General features: G+C 41.0%; 1 protein-coding gene across 3 annotated transcripts in view; it reads left to right on the top strand.

Annotated features, from left to right (window-relative positions):
* mtss1 (MTSS I-BAR domain containing 1) overlaps positions 1-18,369 on the top strand; it is a 61,825-nt gene that overhangs the window by 28,888 nt on the left and 14,568 nt on the right. For all 3 annotated transcript variants that reach the window (XM_077013763.1, XM_077013764.1, XM_077013765.1), the window contains exons 4-6: positions 1,697-1,781; positions 2,113-2,204; positions 2,640-2,714. In XM_077013763.1, coding sequence (XP_076869878.1) covers positions 1,697-1,781; positions 2,113-2,204; positions 2,640-2,714 — 252 coding nt within the window. The remainder of the gene's footprint in view (positions 1-1,696; positions 1,782-2,112; positions 2,205-2,639; positions 2,715-18,369) is intronic.

Genomic DNA, 18,369 nt, shown 5'->3' with positions numbered 1-18,369 from the left:
GCCAGATTGGTCAGATTCCACAACAGAAGATGATGTTATTTTTGTTAACATACATAGATGAAAACCATGCAAAGTTCTGGGTTGGCCAAAGTTCTCTGTTCAGGAAAGTGAAACCATTTCTCTGTAAGAATTAAACTGAGGACCAACTGGATAAACATTTGGAACACGTACACTGAAAGCTACTCTGAACTGGGGGGAAAGTGCACTGCAAAATCCCCTATACCCAATAACAACAATAATAATAAATAAAGTGAAAGGCCTTAATTAATATGGGGAAGAAATCTTCACTGTGCTCACCCTTGTATGAGATTACATTATTCCATGGGTTAAAGTTCTCCGTCACTATGATGGATTTCTGTCATTTGTTTTTTTTAGGGGAAAAATCCGTCAAATCATAATGAACCACACACACAACGCACGCGCCATCTGTTTTAAGGAAATATGATCCTCTCACTGGATCATCAACGCTCGATGGATGACGGCGGTGTCGTTTGATTGACTTGAGGGTCATCCCGCCTTCTGATTTTCGGACATTACGTAGAAAAGTTACCTCCCTCCTGCCTGGGTGATTATACTTTCGCGAGTGACCGTAGCGCGACTCCGCACAAGAGTGCTGGAATTTAGTCTGAAGTATTTGAAAATACTTGAAATTGTAACTACTTCGTTTCACAACAAATATCTGTCTGACTGAACAGTTCTCTTGTATTACGTTAACAAATACGAGCCTCTTGTAATTCCAGGACGAAACATGAGAGAACGTGAAGACATAAAAATTGGGCGTTTTGAAAATAAACAACCATTAAATAATGTGATAAAAAGCGAATTATTTCGAGTATATGTATAAATATTTAACTGTTAAGTTTAACATGCTGGGAAATATTGAAATGGACCTTGAAAGTGACGTACAAGTGCTTGAATTCCACCTTGTAAAGGTGTATGAACTCCACAAACATGACGCGCGTTGTCGATTTGCGAGGTCGTGCAGCTCTCGAATTTTGTAACTTCGCGCGCACCGTGCCTCAGCGCAATGAACAAAGTCATGTTTTCAGGGTGCGTTTCTTCCATTTAAAATGTCTTTTTTTTTTTTTTTACTTTTTTTTTTACTTTTTTTTTTTTTCTAAACCAATTTAAGATGGATGGTGGTGTTCTGTTTGTATTTAAAAGCTCTATCCAGTGGTGTGATTTAATTTGCCATTTTTGGACATTTAATTTTTTTGTAACATACCTACTTAGCAGGTAATCTTACGGCTTATGTTTTTGCGATAGTGAATCTGATAAAGACAAGAGAGCTTCATACCTTTTGAAACTCACCAGGATTCACTAAATTTGACTTGATCTTTAAATAATTTTCTGGAAGAGGACCCCCAGATAACTCCATTATATAAACATTTATGTACATTTATTGCTCAGGTGTTGCATTTTGTCACTTCATAGATTCTCTCTTCGCTGTATAGATAAATATATTTTATAAATGTGTTTATTGTGTAGAATTAGGCAAAAGAGGCCTTGACCCAACTACACCACATTGTCAGTAATTGCTGGCATTGTCTTTTGCCAGGAAAGATTTTCAGTCAAATGAAAATTTCTTGCTTTAACCCATGCATTATTCTCACATTAGACAAAAAATGTGGTAGTGGTATAAAATAAGGCCATGAAGGTTAATGGCTGCTGTGGTTGCTTCATTGTGTGTTTACAGGGGCGACTAAAGACATCGGGTCTGCGCTGACCAGAATGTGCATGAGGCACAGAAGCATTGAGAACAAGCTCAAACAGTTCACCACGTAAGGACTCTCTTATTAAAGACATGCATTAATACAGTTCACCACGTAAGGACTCTCTTATTAAAGACATGCATTAATACAGTTCACCACGTAAGGACTCTCTTTAGAGACGTGCATTAATACAGTTCACCACGTAAGGACTCTCTTTAGAGACATGACATTAATGAGCTCTCTGCTTGACCAGCTATCGGTGATGGCAAAAAACTTTTACCATTTAAAAGAATTTAGTATCACATATAGTAACCACACTCATCAATGTGCACCTTAAATTTTTTTTCTTTAATCCCAACATCATCCTATAAAATTCAGATAATTTGTGCATGTGTGGTAGGGCCCTCATGGATAATCTGATCAATCCCCTGGAACTGAAGATTGAAGAGTGGAAAAAGGTGGCCAGCCAGCTTGATAAGGACCATGCCAAAGGTGCAGACGCGCACTGTGTGAACAACCAACAGAGCCCAACTGGATCTGAGCCCTAAATTAGATCTTTTTACTGCCTTATTAGTAGAAAACCAACTGTTTTTATTAATACATTATTATGAAATAAACTAGTCCTTTATTCCCATTCTATGTTTAAAGTATGAAGCTATTTGAAGTAATAAATCTTGTTTTAAAAGATTTGGTTCTATTTTAAGGATGTATTGTATATGACAACTAGAGCACCCTAAATTAAGTTTACTGAACAACTGCAGGAAGGCATGTTAAATATTTATTAGCACAAATTAACTGGGCATTTATATAAAACATTACATACACCATTATGTTGTACATCCAGGGTACTATTAGCTCTGTATTAATTATTTATTGTTTTTTAACTTCCAGTTAAGTAGTTAAGTGATGTTAGTGTTGTCTTTGCAGAATACAAGAAAGCACGAGCAGACATCAAGAAGAAATCCTCAGACACCATCAAACTTCAGAAGAAGATGAAGAAAGGTGAGCAGCAGATCTGTAGGTGTGAGTATGTTGAAGTATCTACAGCGTAGGCCAGAAAGATGGGGGTCCGTGAGCAGGGCTCAGGTAACAGGGCTCCTTTATGACCCTCCAACCACCCTATACTCCACCCCCACATTGTGACGCAACTCTGACTACACACATTATAGCACAGGTGCGATGGCACCACACCTGTTGTCATGACTCCACCCCCATGACTGAGTCAGTCTCCAGTCTCACTCTCCCATAGAGGAGAGTAGAACCAGCTGGTGTGGTTCACCTGTGGACGAGTGAAAGAGGAAATGACGTTCTGAGCAGATTGACTCATGGAGTGTTAAATGTTAATGTTCAGGTCAGTTTTATGTCAGAACCCTTGGACGACACAAGAGTGCAGAAAAAAGATGAAGCAAAATTGTTGGCTTCATGTTGGGGTGCAGTGAGACATTACCTAGAGGAGATCTAGAGGGAGGGAAATGTGATTTTATGTCCGCCGTCTGTCATTATAGCCAAGATAAATCACTTCAAATGTGTTCATAGCAGTGAGCGCTTCAGTGTTCTTCCCCATCCTTACACACACACACACACACACACACACACACAATCTCACTCTGCTAGTGGTCTAAGGTTCAGTTATAAAGCGTCGACACTGTGTGTGTGCGTACGTACGTATGCAAACGTATATGCGTAGACATGTCAGAGCGTATGTGTATGCGTGTGCAGGCGTATGTGGGGGACAGGGAGGAGCATGTGTGAAGCTCAGCCCAGAAGACAGAAGAACTGGATACTGTTTCTCAGTGTTCTGAAGCATGTACAGCTCAAGGCCACACACACACACACATACATAGTCAGAAAAAAGGAGAGCTCCCCTCACATCAGCCCCCCACCCCCCACATCCTGCTGTTAGCATGCTCTCTCTTTGCTGGGAGAACACCCTGTGGTCATACACACCCTCGTTTAAGATCTATTCAGTTAGGCCAGAGTACACAGTGTCACTGTGGTCCAGCATGTCAAAGCATTTCATTATAAAAGAAGCTGTTTTCTAGGGACTACAGTTAAACCAACAACGCCTGATTGCAGATTGGCCCATCTGAAGTTTTAAGGACCACATGTGGAGACCAGTTTGAAGTGTGGTGATGGTCACCACAAATGTAGCTCTAGGTTCCTTGACCTAATTCCTTCATGACTCTCCCATGTCATGACATTTCATGGCATCTAAAAGGCTAATCTGCCAGACTTCAATCTGAAGAGTGAGACATTAGTCACGTTGATTTGCGCAAGTCGGTGGGTGCTGTACTGACACACTAATGCAGTAGTCACTATATAAATCATGGGTTCCTATTGTGTGGGTGTGGATGAGTGTGTTTGTGGGAGGGTGTGTGTATGTATGTGCATGTGCACTTCTGAGTATTGTCGCCTTTCTTGTCTAACTCTAAATGTATATGCTGTGTATGACGCTGCTGTGGTGGGTCTAAATTATTCAGCTTCAAACAGCGTTCTAATGATGTTGCTCATTTTGAGGGCTAGAAGATAAAAGATAAAGGAAGATAAAGGATGAAGGAAGATAAATGATAAAGGAATATAAAAGATGGAGTTTCCGTCCCGTCCCCATCTGGGTCAGAACTGTTTTCACATTATGGAGTACTTTGGCCCTGATTGGCGTAGCAGTGAGGTGCCTGAGACTTCCCAGAGGGGGTCAAACACAATTACATCCACGTTATCTCCGTTTTACCCCAAATTCTTCACTGCTGTCTTGCTTGAAGAGAAACAGCAGGCTATAGATTCAGATTCAAGAAGCTTTATTGGCATGACTATAATTTGCAACAATATTGCCAAAGCATTACAACAATAGATAATAAAATAAGTGCAACAATAATTATGAAATAAGTGACAGCAAAGGTAAAGAATAATATCAATAAAAAATATTTTAAAAACTTTGCCAAATTTACAAATGATATATAAATATAAATATGTACATATATTGTATATACATGTATCCATACAACACTGTTTGGGTGAGCAGTGACCGGGGGGGGTGTTACCCACTGTCTCTCAGGCGCTTCCACACTGTGTATACTGGGCAGCGAAGGGGGCGGAGTCATGCTGATATATACTGGGCAGCGAAGGAGGGCGGAGTCATGCTGATATATACTGGGTAGCGAAGGGGACGGAGTCATGCTGATATATACTGGGCAGCCAAGGGGGTGGAGTCATGCTGAGATATACTGGGCAGCCAAGGGGCGGAGTCATGCTGATATATACTGGGCAGCGAAGGAGGGCGGAGTCATGCTGATATATACTGGGCAGCGAAGGGGCGGAGTCATGCTGATATATACTGGGCAGTGAAGGAGGGCGGAGTCATGGAAATGTCAGGAAAGCAGCCTGAACTCAGGACGAGGTTGAAAAGTTTAAGCACTGCCCTCTGCAGCTCAGGAGTGCAGTTTTTAAGCATCTCGTTTCTGATGCTATCAGGGCCACAGGCTTTTTTTAGATTTTAGCTATTGAGTTGTTGAGTCAATTCTTCTTGTGTAATGGATTTTGATTACGCCTTTTTTGGAGTTTTCTAATAAAGGTAATTTGTTTGATCAGGTCATGGTCTTTTTAGATTTTGTTGAGGAATTTCTTCGTAAAAATATTCAAAATGTGTTTTCCAAATTTCACTATTTTGCGTTGGTAAGTCCAGTGGTTTTGTTGTGCCCAAATTATACCACAATTCCCAGGATTTATTTTGTTTAAGTCTTTTTTGAAGGGTTTTGTTGGTGTGCTTTAGTTTTTTGCATTTGGACTGATTATTTTAGGGTTTCACAGTATTTTTGTCTCGGTTCTGGATTTTCTGGTTGTCTGTGTTTTAGGTTTGATAGCTTTCTTATTTCATTTCTGAGAGATCTGCATTCATTATCAAACCATTTGTTTGTCCCCACTTCTTTTGCTTTTCTTTTTGTCCATTGGAGGTCGGCACTATTAATATTACTTTTCCCAAAGTTGGTGCGATTAAAGTTAGCAATTTTGGCTATAGTATATGAGGCCACCTTCATTGTCATATTTGCAGTAACAGAAATGTCCAGCAAAGAGGGAAAACCCCTCATCGGACCTTCTGACTGGAGGACTCTTAGCTGGTTCTGTCTCTCTTACCGTTCATGGCTCACAATTTTATTAAATTTGCCCTAAGAGTCACTTCAGTCAATATGTTGTGGCTACAGGTACGTTAGAGTATGAAGTGAGCATGTGGAGAAAACCACTCTGCACACCTGGGATGTTTTTTTGTTGACAGAAATGTGGTGTTGGGTGATGACCTCATGGCTTCCAGCCTTGCGGAAAGTCTAGACCTTCTCACATGTCTCAGCTGAAAAGCTTCTACTGTCCTTTTGGAATGGAAAGTTTGATGAAAGGTTTTTGGGCATTTGTGTTCCATGGCATTTGCCTGCATGTGTAAAAGCCAGTACAAAGTGCAGCTGTCTTAGCAACAGATGTCACAGTGGTTCGCACTATGGTGTTTTTTGCCAAGTCGTTGTTGTATCCAGATGAACCAGTGCTATAACCTGGTCTTCCAAACTGACAACATACAAGGTTTCAGTAGATGTGTGTGGGCATTGCCAGGTGTTTTAAGTATGTGCCTACGACACCAAAGTGCACTGCATTCACTGGCTTTGTTTATTCCATTATATTAAATGCTGTGAGAATCACTTTGATGTTTGGGATTTCTTTGGCTGCATTTCTGGGCTTGTGTTTTTGTTTTCTAAAAACCCATGTGACAGTTATTGTTGGCACATTGGGTTCAGTTCACTCCTCTCCTCTCACATTTACACTCGGTAGTCAAAAGCGGCTCTTTGAAATTGGATTTGAAGTTGTAAATCCTCTATGTAGGTTCCAATTAGCTTGTATGCTACAATCCACTGCTTGCGTCTTTCCTGCTTTCTGTGTCTTCCTGTGCTGAATGAGATGGTTGCTGCTTTGAAAATTGAAATTTTGCATGGCATCAAGCATTTCATGAAATGCAGGACAAGGCATGATATGGCAGGGTTGGTACAGGTCCTGGCAAATCTGGAAAGTCATTGAAAATAAACATGCTATAATCCAGTACTGAATAGTCCTTGAAAAGTAAAAAAAAAATTTTAAAGTACTTAAATCATGGAAAATAGTGTACTGAACTCCTTTCGTCATTTATATATAATATATAATATATATTTATATATAATAATACAATAGAAACTTAATAGGCGAGTCACATTTCCAATGACCATTCGTGGCCCGTATTTCAAATGCTCGTGCACGGTTTTGGGCTTGGTATCACAAACGGTCATCACTTTGTTAGCCAGCCTTAGTCTTTCAGTTTCTAGTGTGAACTTAACATTTCTCACTGTCAAGCTTCGCTGAATGCCTCGTCAGAATGCCTGGAAAGTGTTAATTTAACCATCGGTGGCTGGAAAATGATGATTACAAGGACTGGCTTCAGCCAGACAGCGCGAATAAGCACATGACGGCATGCCGTTACTGTATGAAGAAATTTGACGTTGGAAACATGGGTGAGTTGGCATTGAAAAGTCATATGAAAGGAAGCAAACACTGTGAACTGAAAAAAAAATGCTTCTGTTAAAAGTTTTTTCGCGAGAAAATCGCGGCTGAATACCGCAGCGAGCTCAAGATCGGTCAGTGGAACCGCTCGGGCTTCAACACTGTCCTCTTTCGTAACGAAAAATGACTGCCTGAAATCCGAAATAATGTGGGCGTTAGATGTGATGGACAAGCATTATTCATATAGGTCATGCGAGGATGAGGGCAAACTTTTCCAGGAAATGTTTCCTGATAGTGAAATAGCCAAGTCATTCACATGTGGAGAGCGCAAATGTGCTTATTTAACATGTTATGGACTTGCGCCATATTTTAAGTCCATGCTCGTTCAACAAGTGTCGAAATCCGATGAGTATGTGCTCCTTTATGATGAAAACCTAAACCGCAAGTCACAGGACAAGCAGATGGATGTTCATGTAAAACTGTGGGAAGGTGATGGGGTCGTAACAAGGTATTTCAGCTCGCAATTCATGGGGTATGCGGACTCCGACACTAAAACATTTTAACCAGTATGTCAAGAAATTGAACCTGCGCCATCTGTGGCAAGTTTCAATGGACGGTCCGAACGTAAACTGGAAATTTGTCGATTCATTGTAAGACCAGTTGAAAACAGATTCTGATTCTGTGTTACTGAACATTGGAAGTTGTGGGCTGCACATTGTTAATGGTGCATTCAGAACTGGGTTTCTTGCCATAGACTGGAAACTAAATGATCTGCTATCCAGCTTGTATTGGTTACTCAAAGACAGTCCTGCAAGGAGAGAAGACCATTCCAGGGCTTGTGGAGCCACCAACGTCAAGTTCCCTCTCAAATTTTGTCATCATGGGTGGTTGGAGAACGTTCCTGTGTCCGAAAGAGCTTTAGAAATGTTGCCATGTGTAAAGGCTCATCTTGGAAAAGTAATTGAAAAGGAGTTTAAAGAGCTGAACACTGCGTCATATGAGACGGTGAAAGCAATGACTAAAGACCCCTTAAAAATTAACTTTTTCCTTTCTGTAGCCAATCAAGTAGCTCACCTTTTGACCATGTGCCAGACGGATGCACCAATGCTGGGAAAGCTGATGAAGATTGATCTCTCTAAAAAGGAAAACCATTGTGATGTGAAGAGAATTGATGTTGGCTTTGTTGCAGAAAATATTTTGAAACAACTGTCACAAAATGGTAAAATTTGTGAACTGCGGGAACTGCAGATTAAAACTGACTGTAGAAATGTCTTGAGTGCAATTGTAGGAAAGATGCTTGAAAAAACTCCCATCAAGTACACACTTGTTCAGTGCATGTCTGCCTTGGACCCAAGACTCATTGCCTCTAATGGGGAAAAGTGTAAAGAGAACATGAAGATCTTAAAGGTTCTATCTGATACCAAGAAAGTGAATCCAGCTAAATGTGACTACGTTCTACGGCAGTTTGGTTTCGTTGACGCTGCAGCTAGTAACGCATCTGATTTCCGAGACTTGCAGTTAAGTGACAGAGTGGACATTCTCTTTCATCGGTAAATGGCGACTAGCTCCAAATACACAGATATATGGCCTGTATGCTGTGGGCTGTTGCTTCTGTCACATAGCCAAGCCAGCGTGGAACGTGGATTTTCTATCAACAAGGAATTTGAGGTTGAAAATCTACACAATGAGTCTTTGGTATCACAGCGTATTATTGTTGACCATATTCGCTCTGTTGGTGGGGTACTAAAAGTAAACATCAGCAAGGAACTGGTCAGCTTCTACACAAGACAACGCTACATAGCACACCTGGGAGAAGAAAAGAACAAGACAACGCTACATAGCACACCTGGAAGAAGAAAAGAACAAGACAACGCTACATAGCACACCTGGAAGAAGAAAAGAACAAGACAACGCTACATAGCACACCTGGGAGAAGAAAAGAACAAGACAACGCTACATAGCACACCTGGGAGAAGAAAAGAACAAGACAACGCTACATAACACACCTGGAAGAAGAAAAGGACAAGACAACGCTACATAGCACACCTGGGAGAAGAAAAGAACAAGACAACGCTACATAACACACCTGGGAGAAGAAAAGAACAAGACAACGCTACATAGCACACCTGGGAGAAGAAAAGAACAAGACAACGCTACATAACACACCTGGAAGAAGAAAAGAACAAGACAACGCTACATAACACACCTGGGAGAAGAAAAGAACAAGACAACGCTACATAGCACACCTGGGAGAAGAAAAGAACAAGACAACGCTACATAACACACCTGGGAGAAGAAAAGAACAAGACAACGCTACATAGCACACCTGGGAGAAGAAAAGAACAAGACAACGCTACATAACACACCTGGAAGAAGAAAAGAACAAGACAACGCTACATAACACACCTGGAAGAAGAAAAGAACAAGACAACGCTACATAGCACACCTGGAATAAGAAAAGAACAAGACAACGCTACATAGCACACCTGGAAGATGAAAAGAACAAGACAACGCTACATAGCACACCTGGAAGAAGAAAAGAACAAGACAACGCTACATAGCACACCTGGAAGAAGAAAAGAACAAGACAACGCTACATAGCACACCTGGGAGAAGAAAAGAACAAGACAACGCTACATAGCACACCTGGGAGAAGAAAAGAACAAGACAACGCTACATAACACACCTGGGAGAAGAAAAGAACAAGACAACGCTACATAACACACCTGGAAGAAGAAAAGAACAAGACAACGCTACATAGCACACCTGGAAGAAGAAAAGAACAAGACAACGCTACATAACACACCTGGAAGAAGAAAAGAACAAGACAATGCTACATAGCACACCTGGAAGAAGAAAAGAACAAGACAACGCTACATAGCACACCTGGAAGAAGAAAAGAACAAGACAACGCTACATAGCACACCTGGAAGAAGAAAAGAACAAGACAACGCTACATAGCACACCTGGAAGAAGAAAAGAACAAGACAACGCTACATAGCACACCTGGAAGAAGAAAAGAACAAGACAACGCTACATAACACACCTGGAAGAAGAAAAGAACAAGACAACGCTACATAGCACACCTGGAAGAAGAAAAGAACAAGACAACGCTACATAGCACACCTGGAAGAAGAAAAGAACAAGACAACGCTACATAACACACCTGGAAGAAGAAAAGAACAAGACAACGCTACATAGCACACCTGGAAGAAGAAAAGAACAAGACAACGCTACATAGCACACCTGGGGGAAGAAAAGAACAAGACAACGCTACATAGCACACCTGGGAGAAGAAAAGAACAAGACAACGCTACATAACACACCTGGAAGAAGAAAAGAACAAGACAACGCTACATAGCACACCTGGAAGAAGAAAAGAACAAGACAACGCTACATAGCACACCTGGAAGAAGAAAAGAACAAGACAACGCTACATAGCACACCTGGGAGAAGAAAAGAGCAAGCAGCGGATTTCAGAAAAGAGAAAAATTGTTTGTACTGAGATGGAGGAACTCAAAAAGAAGAAGCACCGTCTAGAAATGGATGTGTTTGCCTTGATAAAGTCAGCTGATGAATTTGCTGAAAAGGTTGAGGCAACAGGACAGGTTACATGGATTGCCAAGTCAAATAGCATGAGAAGAACTGCAAAGGAGAAGCAGAATGAACTTGATGATGTTAAGCAGAAGATTGAGGAAGGGGTGAAGGAATGTAAATAAGGTTGGCCAGATCAAGTGCACTACATTTCATGTCATTTTTGCTGTCTTTCTAGAATGATGCCTCTGAAAAAATTGTAGTTACTATATGCAGCCAGTTGCAGCCTTAGCCTAATGGCACGACAGTTTGTCGCTCATCTGCTGTTGGTAATTTAAAGTGTCTTACAGTTTATATAAATTTTCAGGATATTCAGTACTGGAATACTTAATTTTTGGTCCTGGATTTTTTTTAGTGATTTGGTACTTGATAAGTCATGGAAAGTCCTGGAATGTGAATGTGAAGTCCTGGATTTTGGTTCTTGAATGTGGCTTGGAGGGATGGATACACCACCCATAACGTCTGATGTGGTTTGAGCCATTTTTTTCATTGGGTACATTCATACCATATTTGTATGTAGATAATCTCTATCTGAATATAATCCTGGATTCCTTATAGTAAGACACATGAAACATCCAAATGTTAACTGGGTCAGAATCACTTATTTGCCCTCTGAGTCAATAGCATGACCCTGTCTTAATGACGTTCCTACTGTCAATGTTCCACAATGCACCATATAAATATATTTGTATAAATTATGTAAGGTTCCAAGCATTGCACTTTTACAATATTTAGCAGTAATGTTGAGAAGGCTTTTGGGGCTGTAATAGTAATGGGTATTAATATTGAGTAAGGTTTGGGACCTATTACAGTGTTTAATATTAGACTTTTACGGCTATTAAAATATTTAGCATTAATGTTGAGTAGGGTTGGGGGCTATTATAATATTTGATTTTAATGTGGGGAAGGCTTTGGGGACTATTAAGAGTACTTACCATTAATGTTGAGTACGGTTTGGGGGCTAGAATAATTTTGCTTTTAATGTTAATAATTAGCTTTTGGAGCTAATCATGTATTGGATTTCTTTACATGAAGCTGTGGCAGAAACTTTTAACGATAAGATGATGTTGGCAAAAAGCTTATCATCTGAATGATTAAATGATATTGATATAAAAGCCACAATATCTTTGTCAATAATAATGTAACTGGATTCACTTTCATTAATCAGGAAAGCTGCAGCTATAATGAATACAAGCTGCACTCAGCATAAATTCATCAGTGCTGAAGAGCATTCTGGGATGAGAGCCCTCCATAGTGATGAGCCTAGGCTAGTGATGACTTTCCTAACAACACAGGATTGAATTATAGACAAAGCATACACTATATATTTTTTGTTCTTTTTGATTTAACTCAATATTTGCCACATACTGATGGAAGTAACATTTTGGCACCCTTTTTCCGTACATAATTTCTTCATTTTCTCTGATAATGTAGTCACATGGTCTATCAACTGTCAGTTATCAGCTAGCGCTTTCTTTGCATATATCCCAGCGTTCTTTCCCAAAGCAAACCCTTCTAGGTTATAGAAGATGTGTTCAAAGTCTTGTTTGTTTGTATAGCACAACTTACAAAATTTGTCTTTACAAAGCAGCTTTTCAAAGGTTTGGGTCTTGTTGTGATGGTTTGGGTCACAACAGCGTTGTCTTGTCCTTTTCTTCTTCCAGGTGTGCTATGTAGCGTTGTCTTGTGTAGAAGCTGACCAGTTCCTTGCTGATGTTTACTTTTAGTACCCCACCAACAGAGCGAATATGGTCAACAATAATACGCTGTGATACCAAAGACTCATTGTGTAGATTTTCAACCTCAAATTCCTTGTTGATAGAAAATCCACGTTCCACTCAAAGGTGACCATTTCAGTGGGTAAATAAAAAACAGTGACTTAACCAATGAAAATATAATCATAAATATACATTTCTCTTTACATGATATAGTACAGTATTTGTGCACCAATATATCTTGTAAATATCATCTTGGTTAAAGCTTTACTATGACTGAACAATTAACTGTGGTCAACAAAAATTGTCATCTCTCAATTTGCCCTCACAAACAACTTTAAACATGGAGAGAGGCCAGATTTACCATTAATTAAATAAAGTGAATCTTTCCCACCCACAATAATTTCTGTATTCCTCAGACAGTATTTTATTGTAGGTGTTATAATATAAATGGGCAACAGCATTAAGGATGGAACAGAATGCAGGGAAAGCAGAACAGGGCGCGCTACTTCACAGCCTGCTAGCCATGTTTCCCCTTCATACCAGTTTCACCAAAATCCAGTTATATTATTTTCCTCCCTTTGTGGACACTTCACTTGTTTGACGTTTAAATTTGGTCTCTGTGGCCCTAATTCCTTAGTTGCTAGTTTATCTTGATTATTCCGACGACAGAATGGCACTTCTCTTAATGAAACGACTGAGTTGTTGTGAGGTGACGGAATGCTGGCCGTGTTGAGCAGACCTCTAGCTGCCGTTATTCTCCCTACGTTACGTCTGACGTAAGCGCGAGCCTTCTCGGGAACCCATAGACCAGGGGTGGCCACAAGTTTTCAGCTTGCGAGCTACTTATAAGATGACCAAGTCCGAAAGATCTACCTCGCTTCGGGTGTCATTTGTTGGCCTGGCGGTTAGGGAACTGGTCTTGTGACCGGAGGGTTGTGGGTTCAATTCCCAGACAGGCCATGACTGAGGTGCCCTTGAGCAAGGCACCTAACCCCAACTGCTCCCCGGGCGCCAGGGCTAGGGCTGCCCACCGCTCTGGGCACGTGTGATCCACAGCCCCCTAGTAACCACTAGTGTGTGTGTGTGTGTGTGTGTGTTCTGACTGCACAGATGGGTTAAAAGCGGAGGACAAATTTCGATTGGGGTGTAAAAATCACAATTGACAAAATATGACACATTTAACATTTAAGGGTGCGGGATTAAAACAAGCGATTTTTTTGGCCGGTGCGGGCGGGAGCGGGACTAAAACAAGCAGGTGCGGGCGGGAGCGGGATTAAAACAAGCGATTTTTTGGTGGGAGCGGGCGGGAGCGGGATTAAAAAAGCAGTCCCGCGCAGACCTCTAAACTGCAGCAAAAGAATCGATATTTTCACCATGGTATCGATCCGATACCGATCCTCACCTTTGTATCGATACTATCGATATAAATATCGATCCGCCCACCCCTAATTTACAGTCAGTGGTACTACAGGGAACGCACCTCACCACTGATTGGACAATGGCATTCAGAGGCAAGCGAAACTGTCCAGAACAGATGTAACTAGTTAAATGCCGTGATAGAATGTGAGAAAAAAAATGTCCTTTTCATCCTTTCGTGGTGTGTCGCCCAATCACCCTAATTAACAAACCGCCCATGAAACTGAAAGGGGTTTAAATAGGAGATGGGACCAATACAATATTGGTATCGGGGCAGATATTGAGGTCATTTAACGTATCGGATATCGGGCGAATGCAGCCGAACCACTTATCAATTCCTTTTTCCAGTCGGCAGCTTGAGCTGGATAGTAAACGCGCCATAACGTTAACACAAAACGCTCCAGTGATCCGGATTCCACAGTTTACTTCAACCCCCAGCAGCTTCAGTCTGCAGCTGACTGGAAAATGTCCGTGATAATGAACTAAAACAGTGATTCTCAACTGGTGGGTCACAGACACGTTCTGGTATGGAAGCCCATTCCCGCCACCTAAAATAAAAAAGAAACAGCACATATATATTTTTTTCTCATTATTAAGTAAATTATCTCATTATTTAGAGAAACTAAGATATTTCGAGATGCTAAGGCATTATTTCGAGATGCTAAGGCATTATTTTGAGATACGAAGTCGTTATTTTGAGATACTAAGTTTCGAGATACTTTATTTTGAAAAAAATGTCCATATAGTATCTAATATCGCATGACTTAATATCATTACATAGTCTCAATTATGACTTACTTTCTCATAATTGACTTAGTATCCCGTGATAATGACTTAGTATCTCGTGATAATGACTTACTATGTCATAATTATGAGATACTATCTCATAATAATAACTTACAATCTCATAATTATGACTTGGTATCTCATAATAACGAGAAGTCATTATTATGAGATACTAGAAATAGTAAGTCATAATTATGAGATATTATGGATTTGTTTTTTCTTCAAGTGGTGGCAATAGGCTTCCATACTCTGGGTGGATTGTGGACAGCTTGTAAAAAAAATTGTCTACTCTTGTAATTTTGTACTCGTCTTTTATCTTGAAAAAAGACAGGCACATACCAGGGCTCCAGACTGCAAGTGAAATGGTCGTGACCATAAATATTAAATTGCGAGTAATATAATGATTTCGCTCACCAGTGGCGACAGGTGATACATAATTTTTTTATGGGTGAGGATTTTTTGTCATTGTAAAAATATCCAGCATTTTCTTTCGAGTTTGTATTTTAAAAGTTAATAGATATGCTGTAGCTTCAGTCACGTGATCGGATTCCCGCCTTTGTTGATGGGCAGAGCCGATCACGTGACTCATGAAGCATCGGAGCTGAAACTTTAACACTAAGCGTTAGCTTGTTGAAAATGGCGAAGACAAAAATATTAGATTATTCACAGTAGTGCTGGGCGGTATACCGGTTCGCACCGAAAACCGGTGTTTATTTTTATCATAAGAATTTTTCATAAACCGGCCACACCGGTTTAAAATAACCTTCACGTCCGGAATGCAGCACGGCCATTAATTGTTTCTCAAGGGACGCTTTTTATTGCTGCGCCGCTAAGCACACACACACAACAGAGCGCAAATATAGCTTGCTGAAAACGAGGGACGTTCTGAAAATTCTACCAAACATTGAAGTAAAATATGATGCCCCAAAGGAACTTTTGCCAAAAAAAAAATCTATTTCTGAATGGTGCCTGTAGCATTTCATGTGCGACAGTTTTAGCTTTCAGCCGGTGTTGTGGCGAATTCCGACTCCCCTCGTTTATCCGCATAAAGACGCTACAGATTATATTGTCGATTTACGTTTCTGTGCATAAATAAGAGCTAGACTTTAATTATCCATCACAGCAAATGGCATTATCTATGTCCAAAGACACACTGGCTCAAGGGTGTTTATTATTTTAAATAAAATACACACTGGCTATAACGAAGTTCACCTCTGACCACATGACTTTGCAGTATTACAGCAGTATTATGTCTAAATATCTAGTTAGGACAAAACTAGAGTGCTCAATGAAAAGTTATTTTTTATATTTTACCAGGAGTTATAATCACTGTAACTCCCGAATATCATCTGTAGCGTCTTTATGCGTGTGCAAACGATCAAGCCCATTCTTACCCGGGCCGGGTTGACGGTAAAATCTAAAGTGTTTTCAAATGGTTGCTTTCAAAGACCGCGGAGCCGTTTGGACTTCATACTTTAGCGGCGCAACAACAAATACCGTACACTACACAACCCGCTGTAGCTTTACTAGCATGCCTGCACATAGTCAAAACAAGGAAACAGCTTTGACTAGCACCAAGGTGGCTGAGAAGGCACACGCATCCGAAAAAAAAAATCGATTTTTAAAAAATGAGAATCGATTCTGAATCGTTCAATGTTAGAAACATGATTTGAGCTCGAATCAATTTTTTCCTGCACCCCTAGTTATTTTTAACACTAAGGAAACCAGAATGGGTGAGATGTTAAGAGCAGCGCTGCGACCTCCATCCTCCCGCACAGCTGCTGTTGAGGTCAGCGCAATCCTGCAAGTGTAGCCGTGTGTATTTTTACTGGGCTTCTCAGTGCTGGGCACCGCACACGTGCAACATCACACACACACACACACACACACACACACACACACGATCACTTAAGGCTTCAAACTGCCTCTGGATCATATTTCAAACAGAAGAAAGGAGGGTGGGAACTAAACAAACTAGACAGGGTTGATACGAAGATCGACAACGAGCAGAGAGAGAGAAAACCCAGTGGTGAGGGAGGGATGTGATGGATGGAGGGATGGAGGGAAAGCCCTGCTTATGTGATATGTAAACCTATCACATGGTGTGTGTAACTGGGTGGTTTTCTTTGTAAACAAATGTTCAAATCTGATTAAGGGAGTTTTTCTCCAGACCTCAATCATACTTGTTAGAGCATTTGTCTCGCTGAAATAGACAGAATTAGGTTTCTAGTTTGATGTAATTTGAAACTGGTGAATAATCAATCACAATGGTAGTGGTGTTGGGCATGGACATCGTAGTGGGGGGGAAATCGGGACCTGACTACCCAGGGCCCGAGTAGGGAGAGGGGCCCATTTTGCTCATGTGCCTTGTTTACTGGCATTTATAGGGACCCACTGACATTGAGAGTGTACAGGGCCCAGAATTGGCTGCTAAGGCCCTGGTGGCGGGGCAAACAGGAGGTGCAGATAGCACATTTAGTGCTTTTTGAACCTCTGGAATATGGGGGAGCTGACGTCTGCGCTCGCTCATTCGTCAGCCGGCCCACTGTACGTTAACCCTGTGCCCCAGCCCATCATCGAACACACTTCACCTTCACATGCTGAGATGCCTAATGATGGAAACTATCTGGGGCAGTTATCCGTTAAGGAAATTGTATCACAGCACCATTTGCTCATCATTCACTACCAGTGATTCACTGCCACTTTTGTCAGTGTTCCTCAAATTTTGTTTCCATTACGTCTGCATAATATATAATTTCCTAATTATTGCAACACTTTCCCAACACAACACAGAACATTAAACATCTTGACCTAAGTACTAGACGACTTTGTGTTATCTCATGAATATCAGTCATATTGTTCGTCAGATGTTGATGATTTAGGTAAAACTAACACAGGGCAGAAGTTAGCCTTGTTTAGCTATCTGCTATGTGTTCAGTGTCACAAGGTTTATGGTACGTCTCACTGTACCAGTGTAAACTTCCCCAGCGCTTCCTGTGTCAGGGGCCACAGTGCAGGACGTCAATGAAAGCGGCTTTCATGAACTAGTGAAGTTCAAATACATTTCAAATTAATATTTACAATTACTGTCCTAAGCTTATATATGCACTCAGTGTAACCTGCTGTAAGTGCGATTCATTTTTTAACCCACCAGGAACACAAAGTCAAAGACTTTGCAGGAATACTGGTACAAAGTAAAAGAAACGCAGCAATGAACAGTGTCAGGTAACGGAGCCGTTATGAGCTTGTCGTGTAGACGGAACTGTGCAGGTACTGTAGTAGTGTCACATGGACGTGGTGCAGACGGAACTGTGCAGGTACTGTAGTAGTGTCACATGGACGTGGTGCAGACGGAACTGTGCAGGTACTGTAGTAGTGTCACATGGATGTGGTGCAGACGGAACTGTGCAGGTACTGTAGTAGTGTCACATGGACGTGGTGCAGACGGAACTGTGCAGGTACTGTAGTAGTGTCACATGGATGTGGTGCAGACGGAACTGTGCAGGTACTGTAGTAGTGTCACATGGACGTGGTGCAGACGGAACTGTGCAGGTACTGTAGTAGTGTCACATGGACGTGGTGCAGACGGAACTGTGCAGGTACTGTAGTAGTGTCACATGGACGTGGTGCAGACG

This window comes from Brachyhypopomus gauderio, chromosome 8 (assembly GCF_052324685.1).
Source record: "Brachyhypopomus gauderio isolate BG-103 chromosome 8, BGAUD_0.2, whole genome shotgun sequence".
Classification (NCBI taxonomy): Eukaryota; Metazoa; Chordata; class Actinopteri; order Gymnotiformes; family Hypopomidae; genus Brachyhypopomus; species Brachyhypopomus gauderio.
The sequence above is the reverse complement of the archived record's forward strand: the minus strand, read 5'-3'. Positions and strand labels throughout refer to the sequence as shown.